The sequence below is a fragment of the Melitaea cinxia genome, chromosome 23 (genome assembly GCF_905220565.1).
Source record: "Melitaea cinxia chromosome 23, ilMelCinx1.1, whole genome shotgun sequence".
Taxonomy (NCBI): domain Eukaryota; kingdom Metazoa; phylum Arthropoda; class Insecta; order Lepidoptera; family Nymphalidae; genus Melitaea; species Melitaea cinxia.
In genome coordinates this window covers 12,143,540-12,162,158 of record NC_059416.1, presented here as the reverse complement: position 1 = coordinate 12,162,158, position 18,619 = coordinate 12,143,540, and the positions used below count along the sequence as shown (strand labels likewise).

Here is an 18,619-nt window from a genome sequence, read left to right as displayed (position 1 = left end):
GGCTGCAGGAGTTTTTCCCATTTTAGAGCTATGCTACGAATGCTTGACGCATACCCCATTCCGGGTTTCAAATGAAGTTTTCCTTCTCCAGGATCCTGATGATTTTAAGCCAGGTTTATGAACCCACGGGAAGAAAGGGGGTGGTGCTATTCTACTCGGCCGACACCACACGGCATATTCAAGTAATGAAATACACAAAAATTCTGTTTCCGTTTATTTTAAATTTAATTGAACAATGATTTATATAAGTTTATTGATATAATTTTATATATGTATTGTACTATTTATTTTTGTGTTCCACACATTAGGAAATTCTAAACAATTTCTGATATCATATCAAAAATCGACCGTTCCAGCGGGGATCGAACATGCATCTCCGACTGAACATGTTGGTGCTCTAGCCAATTAAGCTATGGAGCGATGTACCCGTTAGATCGAACTTTTTGATATGATTATTTTATATTCAGTTCTAAGCGACAAAAAAGACATTCGCAGATAATGTCGAAATATCGAGCACCGCAAAATGAACATAAAAAACATGGTAAATATCCCGTTTTTCAATACTCATACTCTCCCATCCCTATTACTTAAGCGACCTAGATATCAGAAAGTGTTTTGTCAAAAAGTGTTTTGTGTAAAGTAGCTGTATGTCAGTCACGCAGGAAGTTAAACAAACGACACCGTTTAGTTACAAGGCTAGGCAGTTAATTGAAAGATAAATTTAGCTTTAATGTCTTTGTTAATCATTATTTATCGGACTGTTTACAAAATTCTTGTGACCAAAACTGATCTGTTTGGTGCATTGTTTATTTTTTCGTTTGAGGATTGTATATATGTATATGGACGTATATGTTTAATTATTTGAATCTTTATCGTAAATTTATTATAACTTGTATACCAGTGCTGTCACTAGATTTTTTCCTTTACCCTAAGGTTGCCTGGAAGAGATCGCTTTTTGCTATAAGGCAACCCTGTGTACCTTATTCTTTGCTACGTATTATTTCTGTTTTCGGTGTACGTACAATAAAGTGTATTTAATATTATTATCGTTCTGGGGCAATACTGACTTGAAGGTTTAGGATTGAGAGAAGTAAAGTTTTGGAAAGCAATTAGAAAGGCAAACATCGAGGGCGGTTGACGATTAATTAGCGACTGATCGTATGGGTTTGTTGTGACTCGGTCTAAGGTACGAGAGACAAGCTTTAATGTAGAATTTATTCTAGATAATTAATTATTGATATATCTTTCTAAAATATCTGCAAAACAGAAGGTATAAATTATAAATTTGAAGGCAGTAGTTTTAAAGGTTAACATTGTTTCAAATAAATAAGTTGAAATAAAACTTGATAAAATTTTATTTCATTATAGAAGTAGGAATCCGTACAAAATAAAAATTCGGATAGGGGTATAAATTACATACCATTGTTAACGACCGCTATCAGCGGTCTATTACTTAAGTTACTCCGTGTTACGGTATGTAGAACCTTGTGGATCATTCACACCGATCATATAAAATATTTTTGTGTAAATACAAATATTTGCTCCAAGCGAAAATGGAACCCACAACCGCCGATTTTCAGGTGACTACTCACACCGTTACACCAGAAAAGTTATGTTTCGATATAATTGAGCATGATAAGCTTTACAGTTTCACAGACACAATCAACAAAAATAAAATAAAATAAATAAATAAATAACACACTTATACGAGACATACCGTGACTTTTACAGTCGGCCGTAACCATGGCGGATGCAATGCAACGTAATATCGGGCGTTTCAATCGCCAATCGCCGCGGTAAGTCTCGACAGAATAGAAAGTAAAGTTATTTATTTATCTTAAATAGTAATACAAATATTTATAATTTGTACGATTTTATTTTTGTGTTACCCACACATCAGGAACTTCTAAATATTTTTTAATATCATATCAAAAATCGACCGTGCCATCGGGGATCGAACCTGCATCTCCGACTGACCGTGTCAGTACTCTAGCCAATTAAGCTATGGAATGATGTACCCGCTAGATCGAAATTTTTGATATGATGATTTTATATTTGGTCTAAGCAACCGTGGCGCCGTCTATAGTGAGTTATTTACAGAAACCCGTAAGTATTCGAAGTTTCATATTACAATGAAAATCTTTGACAGAAGTCGACACTAAGCTATTTTTAATTTGTACGATTTAATTTTTGTGTTACCCACACATTATGAAATCTAAACATTATATAAATATTACATAATTTATTTTATATTCGGTCTAAGCGCCACGGTCACTTAGTCCGAATATAAAATCATCATATCAAAAATTGCAAAATAATAAAGAAATAATGTGCAATATGCTAATAATCTTTCGTTTCCTTTGACTTGGACCAACCTTTAATCACCGTGTATCTGTCTAGAACCAACCGGATTAAACACGCCAAAAGCTTGTTGTAAATTTATTTGGATAAATTGTACCACTGTCCGTTACAATGGAACTCGTACGTGACTAAATAAAATTACTAAAATAGTCACAGATGCAACGTCTACGTACAAAAATATCGTTACGCTTCAGCCTGTAATATCCCACTACTGGGCATAGGCCTCTTTCCCCATGTAGGAGAAGGATTAGAGCTTAATCCACCACGCTGCTCCAATGCGGGTTGGCGGATATATTCCCTACTATGAGTAACGATCGCTATCAGGTGTACATAATAACAACCGGGACCGACGGCTTAACGTGCTCTCCGAGGCACGGTGGGGAGACCCACAAGGACTGCACAAAAATATCATTAACTCTCCTTAAAATAATTAAGATTTAACTGTCCGATAACGGGTTGGATTATTTTTTATAGTCACTGAATATTACACGTAGATATGATAAATATATTTTTAATCGACTTCAAAGAAGGAGGAGCTTCATAAATTTTTACTGGATTTACCTATTCTGATGACTTTTTATAACTACAAGCTAGTGCGTGTCATGTGGTCGCATTTAGATTTGATAGAGATCTAAAGACTACTTTTTGAGTTTTCCTTAATAATTCACATTTAGGTAATTGATTACTTTTTCAATTGCTATAATGATCTTCAAAAAATACTAAAAGTTATGCACATAAACAATCCACTTCTTTTGTAAGAAATTATACAACGTATTTATGAGCTAAGTGTGGTGGAGTAGTTAGTGAATTATATTCTAAACCAGGGATGAGCAACATTTTTAATCAATGGGCTAATTTAAACTTTTATTTTTTATTTATTTATATATTATTATTATTTATTATATTAACTATTATTAATAATTTACGAAACTTTATTTATAATAAATATTAGAATAAAAAAATATAAAATTAAAAAATAAGTAAATATTTCATACAAATTTTAATACAAGATACAACAAACAGAAAAGAACAAAAAAACGAATATATTTGAAATTTTTAATGAGAATTTGGCAAGCGGCCCGCGGGACGCCTATTGCTCATCCTTGCTCTAAACCTTTTTCCTGAGTAAAAAAGGTTTTTGCCCGGTAATATTCCGTATATCAGCTATTAAAGTAGATTATAGTAACAGTCATAGCCTATATTTTTTCAACTATCATATACGTACACATATGTAAAAAGTTCATAGCAAAATGTTTAAAAATAAATTCTATCGAACTTTTCAACAATTCAATCAATCATCCATATTATTTATAAAGGCAATTTTTAAGAACACGAAAATAGGCAATCAATAAAGCCACAAAGGCCAGTAATGGAAACGTAATAGCTTTGAATAACAGACAGCATTGTATTGATAATGTCAAGGCCTTTCTTATCATTCGAGCTTTATAAAACTAGGCAATGTTGTGTCGAATTATTTATACATTTTTATTAATAAGCTAGAAATTGGTTAATGAAAGATATTAAGGTAAGTTTTAACCGAATTAAAAAAGGGGACGGTTTCAATTCGACCGTTTATATTTTTTTATGTATATTCGGGGATAACTTCGTCGTTATGAACTGATTTTGATAATTCTTTTTTTTTATTGGAAAGGAGATATTCCAAGTGTTGTACCATGATAAGATATTTTTTTTAGTAGATAATTTATTTTCTAATGAATGAACATCTAAACGTACGCACTAGTGTACACCGACTACACCGACGGTCGCGCTTCCGATTTCTGCTCGGAGGGGATATTTGCATCTATACAAATATTTATTTTCGGCTTGATTGCTCCCCACCGTGCCTCGGCGAGCACGATAAGCTGTCGGCCCCAGTTGTAATCATGTACACCTGATAGCGATCGTTACTCATAGTAGGGAATATATCCGCCAACTCAAAAATTGGAGCAGCGTGGTGGATTAAGCTCTGATCCTTCTTCTACATGGGTAAAGGGGCCTATGCCCAGCAGTAGGATATTACAGGCTAAAGCGTATAGAACAGACTACTCTGAACTCACTAACTGGCCGCCCAATTGTAAAAGGAAAATCATCGGGAAATGCTACCTTATCACTGAGTGATAATCTATTTTTAGTGCAAAAAGAAACGAAAAACCCAAAATCTTAAGCGAAGCCACAGATGGTAAGCAATAAAAGTAAACAATAAAAAGTATTTCATCAACAAAGTTTCCACTTTTACATTTAATGATTGACTGAGCTTGTTAACAATATTAATTAAAAGAAAAAAGAAAACAATAGAAATACAAAAGCATTATACGATTTTATTGAAAATAAATAATGTTTGAAATTTCATTTCAAACATTTACTAGCAATTTTCATGTAACAAAAACATTAGTATATAAAAATTTAAAAATGTAGTTTCTGCTTGGAATCGTTTTAACGTTTATATTAATTTTAAATTAATCTCTAAGAGCGATTATAAATATGATAAATATTTCAGGTTGCGTAACTAAATTTAATATTTTCTAATATTACGCGAATTTTACTCATTATAATGAAACAACTTTTTCGGATTTTATCGTGGCTTATTAAGTTATCCTCCCGTGACCGTTGTTGCCGTAAAATGTCCGAAACGTCGGGAATCTAAAAAACTTGAAACTTTAGGGAGGAAACAATGCGAGCGCTTAGTTGAAACAAAATTCTTTTAGTTGTACCTATTTAAAATTTTAAGATAGGATGTTTTTTTTTTGAGTATCTGAAAATACATAAAACAACAAAACAAACAAAGATTTTAGAAATGTGTCATAAAAACATAAATTGACGGATTGGTACAGTAAATGCTGGCATATTCTATACCTATATGCTACATATAAAAGCACTGTAAACGATAGTAAACGTTAGCGTCACTGAGCGCCAGCAGAAGCGTCCGCTAGTTCACATGACTTAAATCAACTTAAATTAACTTCCCTGCGGTCATCAACATACCTGCCCAGCGCGGACTTTGGGCAAAACACATGAGTTCACGCCATTTTTGGCGTAAATGTGTGGAGGCCTATGTCCAGCAGTGGACTGTGATAGGCTGTAATGAATGATGATGATGAAATCAACTTATTTTTTAACCGACTTCCAAAAAAGGAGGAGGTTCTCAATTCGACTGTATTTTTTTTGTGTTACATCAGAACTTTTGACCGTGTGGACCGATTTCGACAATTTTTTTTTAATCGAAAGTTGGTGTGTGTCAATTGGTCCCATTTAAGTTTATTTGAGATCTAACAACTACTTTTCGAGTTATATGTAATAATGCGTTTTTACTTGACGCTTTTTTCGTCGACCTATGTTGTATTATACCGCATAACCCTATAAAACAAACAACCCTATAATACATAAATACCTATATGTGGAATTTTTTAATTGGCCTTTATGTACCGACTTGTATATTTAAATCCATGTAATTTAGCTGTAAGTTTTCCTGTAAAATAAATAAAAATAAATAAATAAATAACTTTCTACTGGATGTACCGATTTTGATAATTCTTTTTTCGTTGGAAAGGAGATATCCCTAGTTTAGTTCCATGATAAGGAAATCAGGATCTGATGATGGAATCCCAGAGAAATCGAGGGAAAAACTTGAAAATCCGCAATAACTTTTTACTAGGTGTACCGATTACTTGACTATTTTTTCGTCGATCTACGTTGTATTACTCGTCGATGTAATTGAAGTCGTTTTTTTTTGTTTGCGAGCAAACACAATTATTAATACACTTATATCGTTTCTTAAAGAGTAAGCTCCAAAAACAAATCAATTAGCGACTTATAATGTAAAATACTAGGCACAAAAGGGCTCTAACTCGGCGTACGCTACATCTAATAGGACACAACGCTGGTCTTACTTTAAACCGTCTATTTAAACTTTTACAAATAAATAATATACAGCGTAAATTTATTTATTAAGACGATTAAAGACTAAAACAACTAATTATGAATGTGTATCTTTCTCAGGAATACGACACACACAATGAGTGCACCATAACGTCAGCCGGGCGATGGCAGGCAGGCCGGCGAGGTTAGCATGCGCTCACTGAACGTGACAGCGTGCGCGGCGCTGCTTGCGGACGTGCGCTGGAGCGAGCCGACCAGCGTCGCGAGCCTCGCCGTGCTAGCGCTCATCGATGTACTCGTCATTGCCGGTAACTACATGAACAACTACCCCTCATTGAAAACAAAAGGGCCACAATCAAAAATCCTAATTTATACAGGACCGGCAAAACATAAATTGAAAATTGTTATTGAATTCATTTTTTTCCATTGTAAAATAATAATATTATGATTTATTTATCACTTTCTATCACTAAAACAGTTTTTTAAAGCTGCAATTTTCTGAAGCAGTAACTTTTTATCTACATCACACCACACCAATAATACTGTTTTCAAGCAGTATTGTGTTCCTGTTGGTGAGTTTGGTGGCCAGAGCTCCTGGGGGGGATTGGGGATTGGGTTAGCAATGTGCTTCCGATGCTTCTGGTGTTGCAGGCGTCTGTAAGCTACGGTAATCTCTTACCATCAGGTGAGCCGTACGGTTGTTTGCCGACCTAGTTAAATAAATAAAAAAAAATAAAAAAACACACCGCTTAGAAAATAAAACAATAAGCCGTTATGCGTTAAAAATAATATCTACAATATGAATTATTTCAAAAAATAATGGAGTTTAAATCCAAAATGTTTTATTAAAAGCTTTTTAAGGAAGTTAGCACACCCAAAGAAGAAACAAAACTATATTAAAAAAAAAAATACCTTAAAGAAAACTGAACTAATATATTTTTGTATTTTGTCTGTCTTTATTTTTTTACTAATGAAAATTATTTTCTGTTTGCGACCCCTGCACGATATGGAAAGCGATCCCGACTGTCGCCGAGCGTTCGATATCCGTCCCGATTGTACTGATGCCACTGCTAATGCTACTTCAACGTACATATTTATTGGAGATACAATCAGTGTGTTGACAGAGACATAAAAGGAAAACACAGACCGAAAGATGGCAGCTAAAAAATGAATCGATCTTTTTACTAACTTACTAAACCTATTTATATAAAGCAATTTTTATTTTAATTATTCTAATAATATATCTCGCTTCAGCCTGTAGTATCTCACTGCTGGGCATAGACCTCTTTCTCCATGTGTGTTCCCCATGAGGAGAAGGATTAGAGCTCAATCCACCACGCTGCTCCACTGTGGTTTAGTAGATATATTTCCTACTACGAGTAACGATCGCTATCAGATGTACATGATAGCAACCGGAGACGATAGCTTAACGTGCTCTCCGAGGTACGGTGGGGAGACCCACGAGGACTGCACAAACACCCAGACCACGGCAAACATCTGTATGGCCAATACAAAATTTTGTCATGTGCGGGGATCGAACCCGCAACCGCCCGCGCAAGAGCCACAAACTAGTGCTGTAATAATCATATACGTCATATCACAAGCAGACAGATAAATATTTTAATCCCACACGCGAATAAACTCTTTTTCATTATAAATCCTTTACAACTTAACAATGCGCGTAACTGCACTTCAAAGCGCTTCAAGCGATGAACCCGCTTTCCATTAGCAGATTAAATCTGTTTGTGTCGACGAATACATTCAAATGGTATTTGATGAATCTTATCTACACCTGGTTTTCAGTTCTGTGATGGATTTTATACATACAATATCATATAGTACATAGCGAAATTCAAATAATAATCTCGGGCTTATTGATACGATTTTTATGTTTTTTACTGATTTAAAAAAAGGAGTGAATTGGTTTTTGAAAGGGTCGGTACAGCGCTTGTGATGTTCTTGCTTTTGCAGGCGTTTTTTGGCTACGGTAGCCGCTTACCACCAATAAGAAAGTACCCTCGTTTGCAATTTATACTAATATTATAAAGCTAAAAAGTTTTTTTTTTCGAATTGAAGTATTTTTGTAATGGATAGCCGAGCCGAAGAAGGCTGAAGATTATTTTTACCACAAATTAACACGTGTGAATCCACCGGGCACAGCTAGTAGTGATATAAAAATTTCGAATGCTTTGCTTCTAATTGAGGTCTCAAAACATCATCATTGGCCTTAATCCGTCTATTGCAGACGATTTAGACAGTGACAGATAGACACTGTGTCACCTAGGACACTATTCAGGAAAACGCAGAGTTGCCTAAGCGCCACCCTCTCGACCTCACTGGCTAGGCCCACAGGAACGACGAGTCCATACGTGTGGAGCCAGTTCGGCTGCAGGAGTCTTTCGCATTTTAGAGCTATACCACGAATGCTTGACGGAGAGGCCATTCCGGTTTTCAAATGAAGTTTTCCTTCTCCAGGACTGAATGATTTTTTTTAAATCTGCCTCAAAATCAAAGCATATAACTTTTTTATTTAGTAACTTAAAACGTTTATCAGTAATTTAATGTTGTAACCTACTTTTACGACGATTACGACGTTAAAAGTGCCTATGATTTAATTTGTGCTGTATTATTAATAAGATTTAGCGTTAGAGAGTACGATTATTATAGGTGCTGTGTGGCTACGGCACTAAAGAATTTAGCCACCCCCTCTCTTCCCGTGGGTGTCGTAAGAGGCGACTAAGGGATAACAAGGTTCCACAACCACCTTGGAACTTAAGAAGCCGACCGATGGCGGGATAACCATCCAACTGCTGGCTTTGAAATACACAGGCCGAGGACGGGCAGCAGCGTCTTCGGTGCGACAAAGCCAGTACTGCGGTCACCAACCCGCCTGCCCAGCGTGGTGACTATGGGCAAAACACATGAGTTCACGTTATTTTTGGCGTAAACTTGTGGAGGCCTATGTCCAGCAGTGGACTGTATAGGCTGTAATGATGAATGATGATTACTCGTATATCCAATATACGTTTTATTAAACTGGCGTCCTTCTAATTGACTGCGATATCAGAATCGATATTATAACTATATATGCAACTTACTTGCTCAACGATTTATTAAAATTAATGATAAAATAATTATATCCCTTATCCCTACTAATATTATAAATGTGAATGTAAGTTTGTTTGTTACGCTTTCACGCGAAAACTGTTTGACCGATCATCGTTAAACCTTGTACACATATTCTTGGAGGTATTAGAAGTGACATTGGATACTTTTTATTTTAAAAAATCAATGCGAGTGAAGCCACGTGTAAAAGCGTTAAATAGTTATTTATAAATTAAGGTCGCGTGTACGTTACTGTTGTGTCAATGACCGAGTCACCTGAGTTTAACAGTTAAGTCAGTTATTTATAGCCAATTCGGTTAGTTACAACTGAGTCAGGGCCCAGCAGGAAATACCCTGCTCAAATCTGGAGCAGCCCGACTGGGGAAGTACCTCGACCTTACAGAAGATCACAGCTAAATAAAATTGCTTTCAAGCAGTATTGTGTTCTTGTAGTGAGTAAGGTGACCTTCTGGCGAGGGTCTTGTAAGGGTCAAAAACGCGCTTGTGATGCTTGTACTGCTGCAGGCGTCTATAGGCTACGGTAATCGCTTACCATCAGTGAACTGTAAGCCTGTTTGCCGACCTAGTAGTATTAAGAAAAAAATCGCCTGTCTTCACAATTTATATTTTTTTAAGTTGGTCGATTTTAGTTAATTTAATTAGTTACGTAGTTATAAACTCTACTTACTACTTAATTGTTGACATTTAATTTCGGCTTAGACTCCTTGGAGCACTACATGGCCCTAAATGGAAGAACGCCAGTTTAATAACGCGTTGTATATGAGGTTTAGGAGTCGATTAACGAACTCAAGGGTCAAAACAGGTAAAATCAAGCGTCCTTAGTACATGTAATGAAACAGTCCATCAGATTAATGGACCAATGAAACTTTTATAAAGGGCATCAATAAAATGTATATGATTCTGTAAAAGTACGTGGATTTAGGACGATTACGAGTTCAATGCCCTTATAGTTCTGTGCCATAACCAAAGGTCACGTCAATAGAACTGTCATGCTTTAATTTGTAGGACATCATGGATTTATACGTAAAATTTTATACGGCTATGCGCAAAACGTCTGGTTTGTTGTGGATTGTGGAGGAGTACTAATATTGTAGACATGCTTCATAGGGCCGGTTTTACCAGCTGAGGATAGTTTAACCTGCAAATATAGATATGAATAAACCTTAGAAGCTAGAAGAAATTGATTTAATGATTGTAAAAAGAACTCGTGTATAGAAAAGATCTGGCATAGGCATATGTTTATCGATCAATTACTTCTAATAATGAAACATTTTGGCTACGTTTTTAATTTTTTTACTAATTGATAAATTCAAAATAAATTTTCATAATGACGAAAGTTTGTAGATCTAAGGATTCACTCTCAAATACTTTCCTCGATTACCTCGTACGTCTTTACAATTTTAATATAATTTGACAGACGAGTGACACATTGTATATAAACAAATGATAAATTTAACTGGCGAGCTCAGGAAGCCTTTGTTTGTTTTAATTGTAACATATTAACAGGAGATGTCAGTTCTGAAATGCTTATATTTATAAATTTCGAGGCTATGAAAATAATCCCAAGTATTTAAAACTATACGTATAACTCTAATATACTATTTGATTAACCCGTTGTATTTATGGCCTCGGCTGTATTTATATGTCTATATATGTATTATTTCTATGTATATTTATAAAAAAAAATATTTAGTTATACCAGTTGGCTGTTACCCATAACACAAGCATTAATTTGCATAGGAACAGACGACAGTGGTTATGTCATAATCTATCTATCTATACATATATAAAAGCGAAAGGTCACTCATCACGAAATCTCCAAAACTATAAAACCTAAAAACTTGAAATTTGGCAGGTAGGCTCCTTATAAGACGTAGGCATCCGCTAAGAACGGATTTTACGAAATTCGACCCCTAAGGGGGTTAAACGGGGGTTGGAAGTTTGTATGAAAGTCCTATGTGTTTGAAGTAAGAGACTTGAAATTTCAAATGTAAGCTCTATAGATGGTGAAAAGGTGTCCAAATAATATATCTTTAGAAATCAACCCCTTTTGGGGTTAAAACGGGGATCGTAGGTTGACTCACTGATCACGAAATCTCCGAAACTATAACACCTACAAACTTGAAATTTAGCAGGTAGGCTCCTTATAAGGCGTAAACTACCGCTAAGAATGGATTTTACGAAACTCGACTTCTAAGGGGTAAAACTGGGGTTGGAAGTTTGTATGAAAGTCCTATGTTTATGAAGTAAGAGACTTGAAATTTAAAATGTATGCTCTATAGATGATGAGGAGGTGTCCAAATAATGCATCTTAATCTACCTATATATATATAAAAGAGAAAGGTCACTGACTCACTCATCACGAGATCTCAAAAACCACTGGATGGTCCATCCATTATTTGGCAGGGAGGTAGATTATAGTTAGTAGACGTCCGCTAAGAACGGATATTGCGATATTCCACCGCTAATCGGGTTTAATTGGGGTTGGTAGTTTGTATGAAACATATACAGCAGCTATAGCATAAGTTCGCCTAATAGGTTATTTATACTGCAGCCTGAAAATAAAACGAAAAATGTGGTGTATAGAGAGGTTTTATAAAAATAACTATTAAATTATACTAAATTGTCCCTTTTAAAGAGTTACTCAGTGTGATAAGCATTTCAAGTGACTGAAATAAAAAAATAATTTGCGAAAAATACCTTAATAGTAATACATGTCTTCATAATCACGCGAACGTAGTCGCGGGCAACAGTTAGTGTATTATAAAATAAAGTCCTCAAAAGTGTGTGTGATCGAATCCCTCAAAATCTACTGAACGGATTTTCATGCGGTTTCACCAATGGAGAGAAGGCTTTAAGAGGAAGGTTTACGGAACGGCTAAGCCGATTTTGATGAGAGTTTCACTGGAAGTTTGCCGGGAAAACTTTGTGTTACACTGAGTACAACGCGGGCGAAGCCGCGGGCACAGCTAGTTATATTTATTTATTTAGTAAGGTCACATTACTGTTTTTTTTTTACTTTATTTAATTTATATATAAAAGCTTCACATTCGATGGATTCAAAAAGATTTTTTTTTGAGTCGGGGATCCAGAAACACACAACATACAAGCACAAACGCCCAGACCACAACAAAGAATCCATATGGTCAATACAAATGCTTATTATGCGCAAACCCGCAACCGCTAGCACAACAGTCAGTGTTATGACCGCTGTGCCAACGCATCGTCATTTCAAAGGTTTCTATCAGAGTCTCATCACTTCAACCTACCGTAGTCTATTGCTGGCCTCCACAAATTCGCGCCAAACGTTATGACGCGAACTCAAGCATTTTGCCCATAGTCACCACACTGGGCAGGCTGGTTTGTCGCACCGAAGACGCTATCTAAGTGTTTAAAGTAATTTAGTAATGTACTGGGTAATGTAGTTTTTTTTTTTTTTAATGTCACTAGGTCGGTAAACAAGCGTACGGCTCACCTGATGGTAAGCGATTATTTATAGACGCCTGCAACACCAGAAGCATCGCAAGCGCGTTACCGACCCAATCCCCAATCCCCCCAGGAGTGTTAAAAAGTTTAAAAAAATGAACATAACGACCAGTTTCTTTTTTAAACGTAGCCGTTATTATGTTAAATTATTGTAGCTAAGGATATTCCGCGGCGGTATTGCTTGGTTTACTTTCAATAAAAATCTCGTTCATTCTCAGTTTGAATAGTTTTTATTATGTTTTATATTCTTTTATTCATTTTGTTTATAATTAAAGTAATGAAATTATAATAGTCATCATCATCATCATGACTTCAGCCTATCACAGTCTACTGCTGAACACAGGCCTCCACAAGTTCGTACCAAAAATGGCGTGAACTTATGTGTTTTGGCCGTAGTTACCACGCTGAGCATTCGGGTTGGTGATCGCAGGGCTGGCTTTGTCGCACCGAAGTCGCTGCTTTCCGTCTTCAGCCTGTGTATTTCAAAGCCAGCAGTTTGATGGTTATCCCGCCATCGGTCGGCTTTGACAGTTCCAAGGTGGTAGTAGAACTGTGTTATCCCGTAGTTGGTGGCTATATTCCTTACTGCCGTAACCACACAGCAGATTATAAGTGCGATACAATTACTAAAGTAATCATAAAAAATAATCACGCGAACGAAGTCGCGAGCACAACGAGTTAACTCAAAACACGACTGAAGTAAAACATTTGCACAATAGGCCTGCACTGTGTCTTAGCTATACGAAACGTAACTGGCTATGAGAGGAAGAGAGAAAGAAAATATGTGTACCTTTCTCTCTTGCTCTGTTCGCCTCTCCCGATCACACTTTTCGTAACGCTCTTATCAAGCACTCACCAGCGTACCCAAGTCAAGCGTGCGTAAAGAATTTATACTTCAAGAATTATATAACTCTGACGTCAAACAAAACTCAGTACGACCAGGTAATCCATTAACTAATGATCTGAAAATATAATAATATACACGAATATCTCCGTCGTATTTGAAAAAAAACAAAATCAGCTAAGTAACTTTACTTGTATATAAAAGATATATGATCTCCAATCTTCAGCCGTCGCAACCGTTCACATCAAAGACGCTGATCGATCAGTTGATCTGTTTAAGTATCTCGCGGGAGAGAAGCATTTGAAATGTACTTTACTTAGTACTTTGTAAGATGTAAATAATATTGTAGTTATGGATTTTATTTAAGGTTAAAGATCATTTATTTCTCAAATAATTGTGTTTGCAGGCAAACGAAAAAAACCGATATCAATTACATCGACAAGTAATACAACGTAGGTAGACGAAAATGTAGTCAAGTAAATAGGCATTATCAAAGATTACTCAAAAGTTCTAATCAGATCTTGATGAAATTTAAATGTGACCACATGATAAACATCGGCTTTCGATTAAATTAAAAATTATTAAAATCGGTACACCCAGTAAAAAGTTATGCGGATTTTCGAGAGTTTCCCTCGATTTCTCTGGGATCCCATCATCAGATCCTGGATTCCTTATCATGGTACTAAACTAGGGATATCTCCTTTCCAACAAAAAAAAAAAAGAATTATCAAAATCGGTTCATAAACGACGGAGTTATCCCCGAACATACATAATATATATATGCGGTCGAATTGAGTAACCTCCTCCTTTTTTTGAAGTCGGTTAAAAACTACTCCAGAACAGTTCTCCACGATGGAGAGCAAACAAATAGCGATTAGGTAATTGAAGTTAGTACACATTTAAGAAGAGATAGATCAACCGTAAACATTTTAAATTGGTGCTACACTTTTAACTGTGTAACTAATTCTGAAGCAATTGGAAGCAAAAATTAAATGACATTTAATTTTAACTAAAATTATATACGAGTATTATGAAAAATTATCTGTGTAAATAACTTTAACTCAAAATACCGCCCAAAAACTGGAGCAGCCCGTCTGGGGCAGTACCTCGACTTTACAGAAGATCACAGCTAAATAATACTGCTTTCAAGCAGTATTGTGTTACTGTGGTGAGTAAAATGCTAGTTTCTGTGATAACTGTACCAAAACCATGATTACTCACTTACCTAATTCCTTCTCCTAAATCCTTATCAGTCCGGTTTCCGTAAAGGTCATAGTACGGCAACGGCCCTTGTGAAAATCACTGACGACATTAGGCGGGCAATGGACGGTCAGAATCTCACCGTGTTGACCTTGCTGGACTTTAGCAATGCGTTTAACGCGGTGGATTTTGATTTACTGCTGGCTGTTTTGTGCTCACTTAACATATCTCCATCAGCAATTGATTGGTTTCATAGTTACTTGTTTGGTCGTCGGCAGCGCGTTCGTGTCCAGGATTCATATTCAGACTGGTCCAACGTTAATGCTGGCGTTCCGCAAGGTGGCGTGTTGTCTCCGCTCTTATTTTCGATCTTCATAAATTCAATAACTCTCCGCATATCTTCTCTCTACCACTTGTATGCCGATGATCTTCAAATTTATTCTCACGCTAAGTTGACAGATTTACCTACGTCAATAAGCAATTTAAATAATGACTTGAAGAACATATATAGATGGAGTAACTCCTACGGATTAAACATAAATCCCTCAAAATGTCAAGTCATTATTATCGGTAGTCCTAAGCTTGTGTGTCGAATAGATTGGTCACTTATACCACCAGTCGTTTATAACAACGCCGTAATCAGTTACAGCGACACAGTCAAAAACCTCGGAATTATCTTCGATAGACATCTTTCTTGGGCACCTCAGCTGAGTGAGATGAGCCGTAAACTATTTGCAGCTATCGGATCACTACGACGACTGCAATATTTCCTCCCTTTGCCTACCAAAATTACATTAGCACAGTCACTCCTTCTACCAATTCTTGACTATGCTGACACTTGCTATCCTGATCTTAAAGAGGAGCAATTAAATAAGCTTGAGCGCCTTCAAAATCTTTGCATACGGTTCATATTTGGTCTTCGCAAATATGACCACGTTTCCGAATTTCGCAGTTGTCTCAAGTGGCTTCCGATTCGCTTTCGCAGGAATACTCACATACTCTCGCTACTATATTGTATACTTTTTCATTCTGATACACCTCTGTACCTTAAGGAGCGTTTCAAGTATCTTTGTAATACACACGAACGCACCCTTAGATCTGAGTCTACTTTGATGCTCGAAACCCCAGCTCACACTACTTCTTTTTACTCCAATTCTTTTTCAGTTAAAGCTGTTCAACTTTGGAACGCTCTACCTCTTCCTATAAAACAAGCCCAATCCCTGTCTTGCTTTAAAAAATACCTCAAGGCGCACTATTTGTCACTTAGTACGTCATAATTGTTTTTATCTCTGCATAACATATTGTAGGAGTATCGCTTCACTTGTATTTTGTATTCTATGCTATTATTCATATTATATGTATTTCGTTTATATGTAGGTATAGTATTTTTATGCGTATGTATATATATGTGTATGTATGTCTGTATATATATATATATATATATGTTTGTATGTATGTATCTATGTATCTATGTATGTATGTATGTATTGTGCTGTATATGTATGTGTATTTATACTCGATAGTTTGATATTGTTCTGGGTGACACTAATTGTCACTTCTCTGTATACACTTCCCCTACCGCTTTTTCACTACGCTGTGTCCTATATGCCCAAAGGTTGTCTGGAAGAGATCGCTACTCTAGCGATAAGACCGCCTTTGTACACTGTTTTATTTTTATTTTATTTCTATTTGTGATATGTTATTGTGTTGATTGTTGTTGTGTACAATAAAGAGTATCTATCTATCTATCTACCTACAACTAAATAATTACAAGTAGATTTTCTGTAGTATAATTAATTTATCTAATTGTATCTAACTGGTTTTGCGGAAATCAAATACAAACGTAATTGCAAATTCATTTACATATATCCAAATTTCGTTTTAATCATATCAGGAACTACCGCGGGCTAATGTCGGATACACGCTGTACTGATAATACATCGGTTAGAGAGATCATGTTTCTTGTGAATTTAAAGTTTTTGTAAGTGAAACTCGATTGACGGAAAAATTCCTAATGGTTTAATAAGTTGTCGTCATTAAAATATCCAGCAGTGGACTACAAAAGGCTGAACTGGTTTACTAACTGACTTGTAGATATATCTAATCCAAACTAAAGAGTCCATAAACGTCCCAATACTAGACAAAGGAATTTTACCATATAGAAAAAGTGTTGGAGCCTAATCTACCGCGCTCCTTCATTGCACAATATATTGGAGATCACAGATTAATAAACAAAAGGCAGATGGATCGTGTGCAACAAAAAGTATGAAGCACTATTTATTCATGTGTGCGTGGCGACTAGAAATGGCACTGTAGGAACACGTGCATCTATGTGTGTATAATGATACCATAAAAAGAAAAAAACTCCCTGTATTTTTTAAAATGTCCTTTTACGACAATAGGTTCTAGTTTTATTTGGATACATGAATTTATAACTAAATAAATACTTTAATAATAATAATAATAATAATAATAATAAAGGTTTCGTTAAAAATAACGAAAGAAATAGGTAATATGTCAAGATTTTTATAACTAGCGGTCCGTCCACACTTTGCTTCGGGTATTAATTTTGTTTTTGTTTAATAAGCTTTAAATGGACGACTTTACAATGTTTACAACTCTAGATAACAAAACTTTAGTGTTTTTCAGGAGTATCATATTTATTTCATTAGACAAATTATTTACATAATTTAAAATATTTATTATTAATAATAATAATAATCATCATCATCATTTATTCACACACACACATACATCGATATACAGACAACTTAAAGACTAGACCAAAAGATTAGATAGTATTACAAATAATTACATTGGAATTTTTTTTTTTATCAACCTACGACATTTTTCGGTAAAGCATAAGCCATCCTCTTTAAAATGTAATGAACACACAACGCAAAATTTTGAAGCCTGCCAATTAGTGTCTTGCCTGCTTTGGCGAATAATAGAAACCCATTCCTCGCGTAGAACAACATCTGTCGGCAATCTGCAAAAATCATTAAATAATAAAACTTGACACTGATTACAATATGTATTCTTTAAATATATCTAGCATCTTCCATTAATTCCACTAATATTACAATTTGACTATTGCCCACAACTTAACAAAATATACCATATATGTAAATAACTTCATCATTATCATATATATATATATACATATATATATATATATATATATATATATATATATATATATATATATATATATATATATATATATAAGCTCCTGCATTAGATATTAATGACCGAATCACGGTAAATGGTAATAACAGATAAAAATACATCTAAATTCGGAATAACTATTTAGGCGTGATATTACGTGTGGAAATCGAATACACATCCGTACATTTAAAAGTCAGTCTCACTAACGCCTAGACCATTTAGAGTTTAACTACTAGAGTTTTCATCTTTTATTAAACTTTCCAAAAGTTACGACACGCACAAACACGTCCCCTATCATCCGTTATTATAACTATTGCCTATACGTGACAACAACCTTTCAATGAAAAAAGTGTGTGTGTGTGTGTGTGTGTCAGCTCCGACGCACGACTGGAGTTTATTCCTTCAGATCGTCTGTCTAAATAGGCACAAAAAAGGCTAGTATAAGAAAAAGATTAATACCATATCAAATGGTAGATAAATGAATCAAATAACGTCATCTATCGCTCAATCGATGGCGTTAATAGAAAACGTCGTCGTCTATCGGAACCCTATTGGTAG

At 35.4% G+C, this 18,619-nt stretch overlaps 1 protein-coding gene across 1 annotated transcript in view; it reads left to right on the top strand.

Annotated features, from left to right (window-relative positions):
* Positions 1-6,427: 6,427 nt before the first annotated feature.
* Positions 6,428-18,619, top strand: part of LOC123665161 (octopamine receptor Oamb) — a 46,371-nt gene continuing 34,179 nt past the window's right edge. Inside the window, exon 1 of the mRNA XM_045599506.1 lies at positions 6,428-6,545. Within this exon, the coding sequence (XP_045455462.1) occupies positions 6,428-6,545 (118 nt within the window). The remainder of the gene's footprint in view (positions 6,546-18,619) is intronic.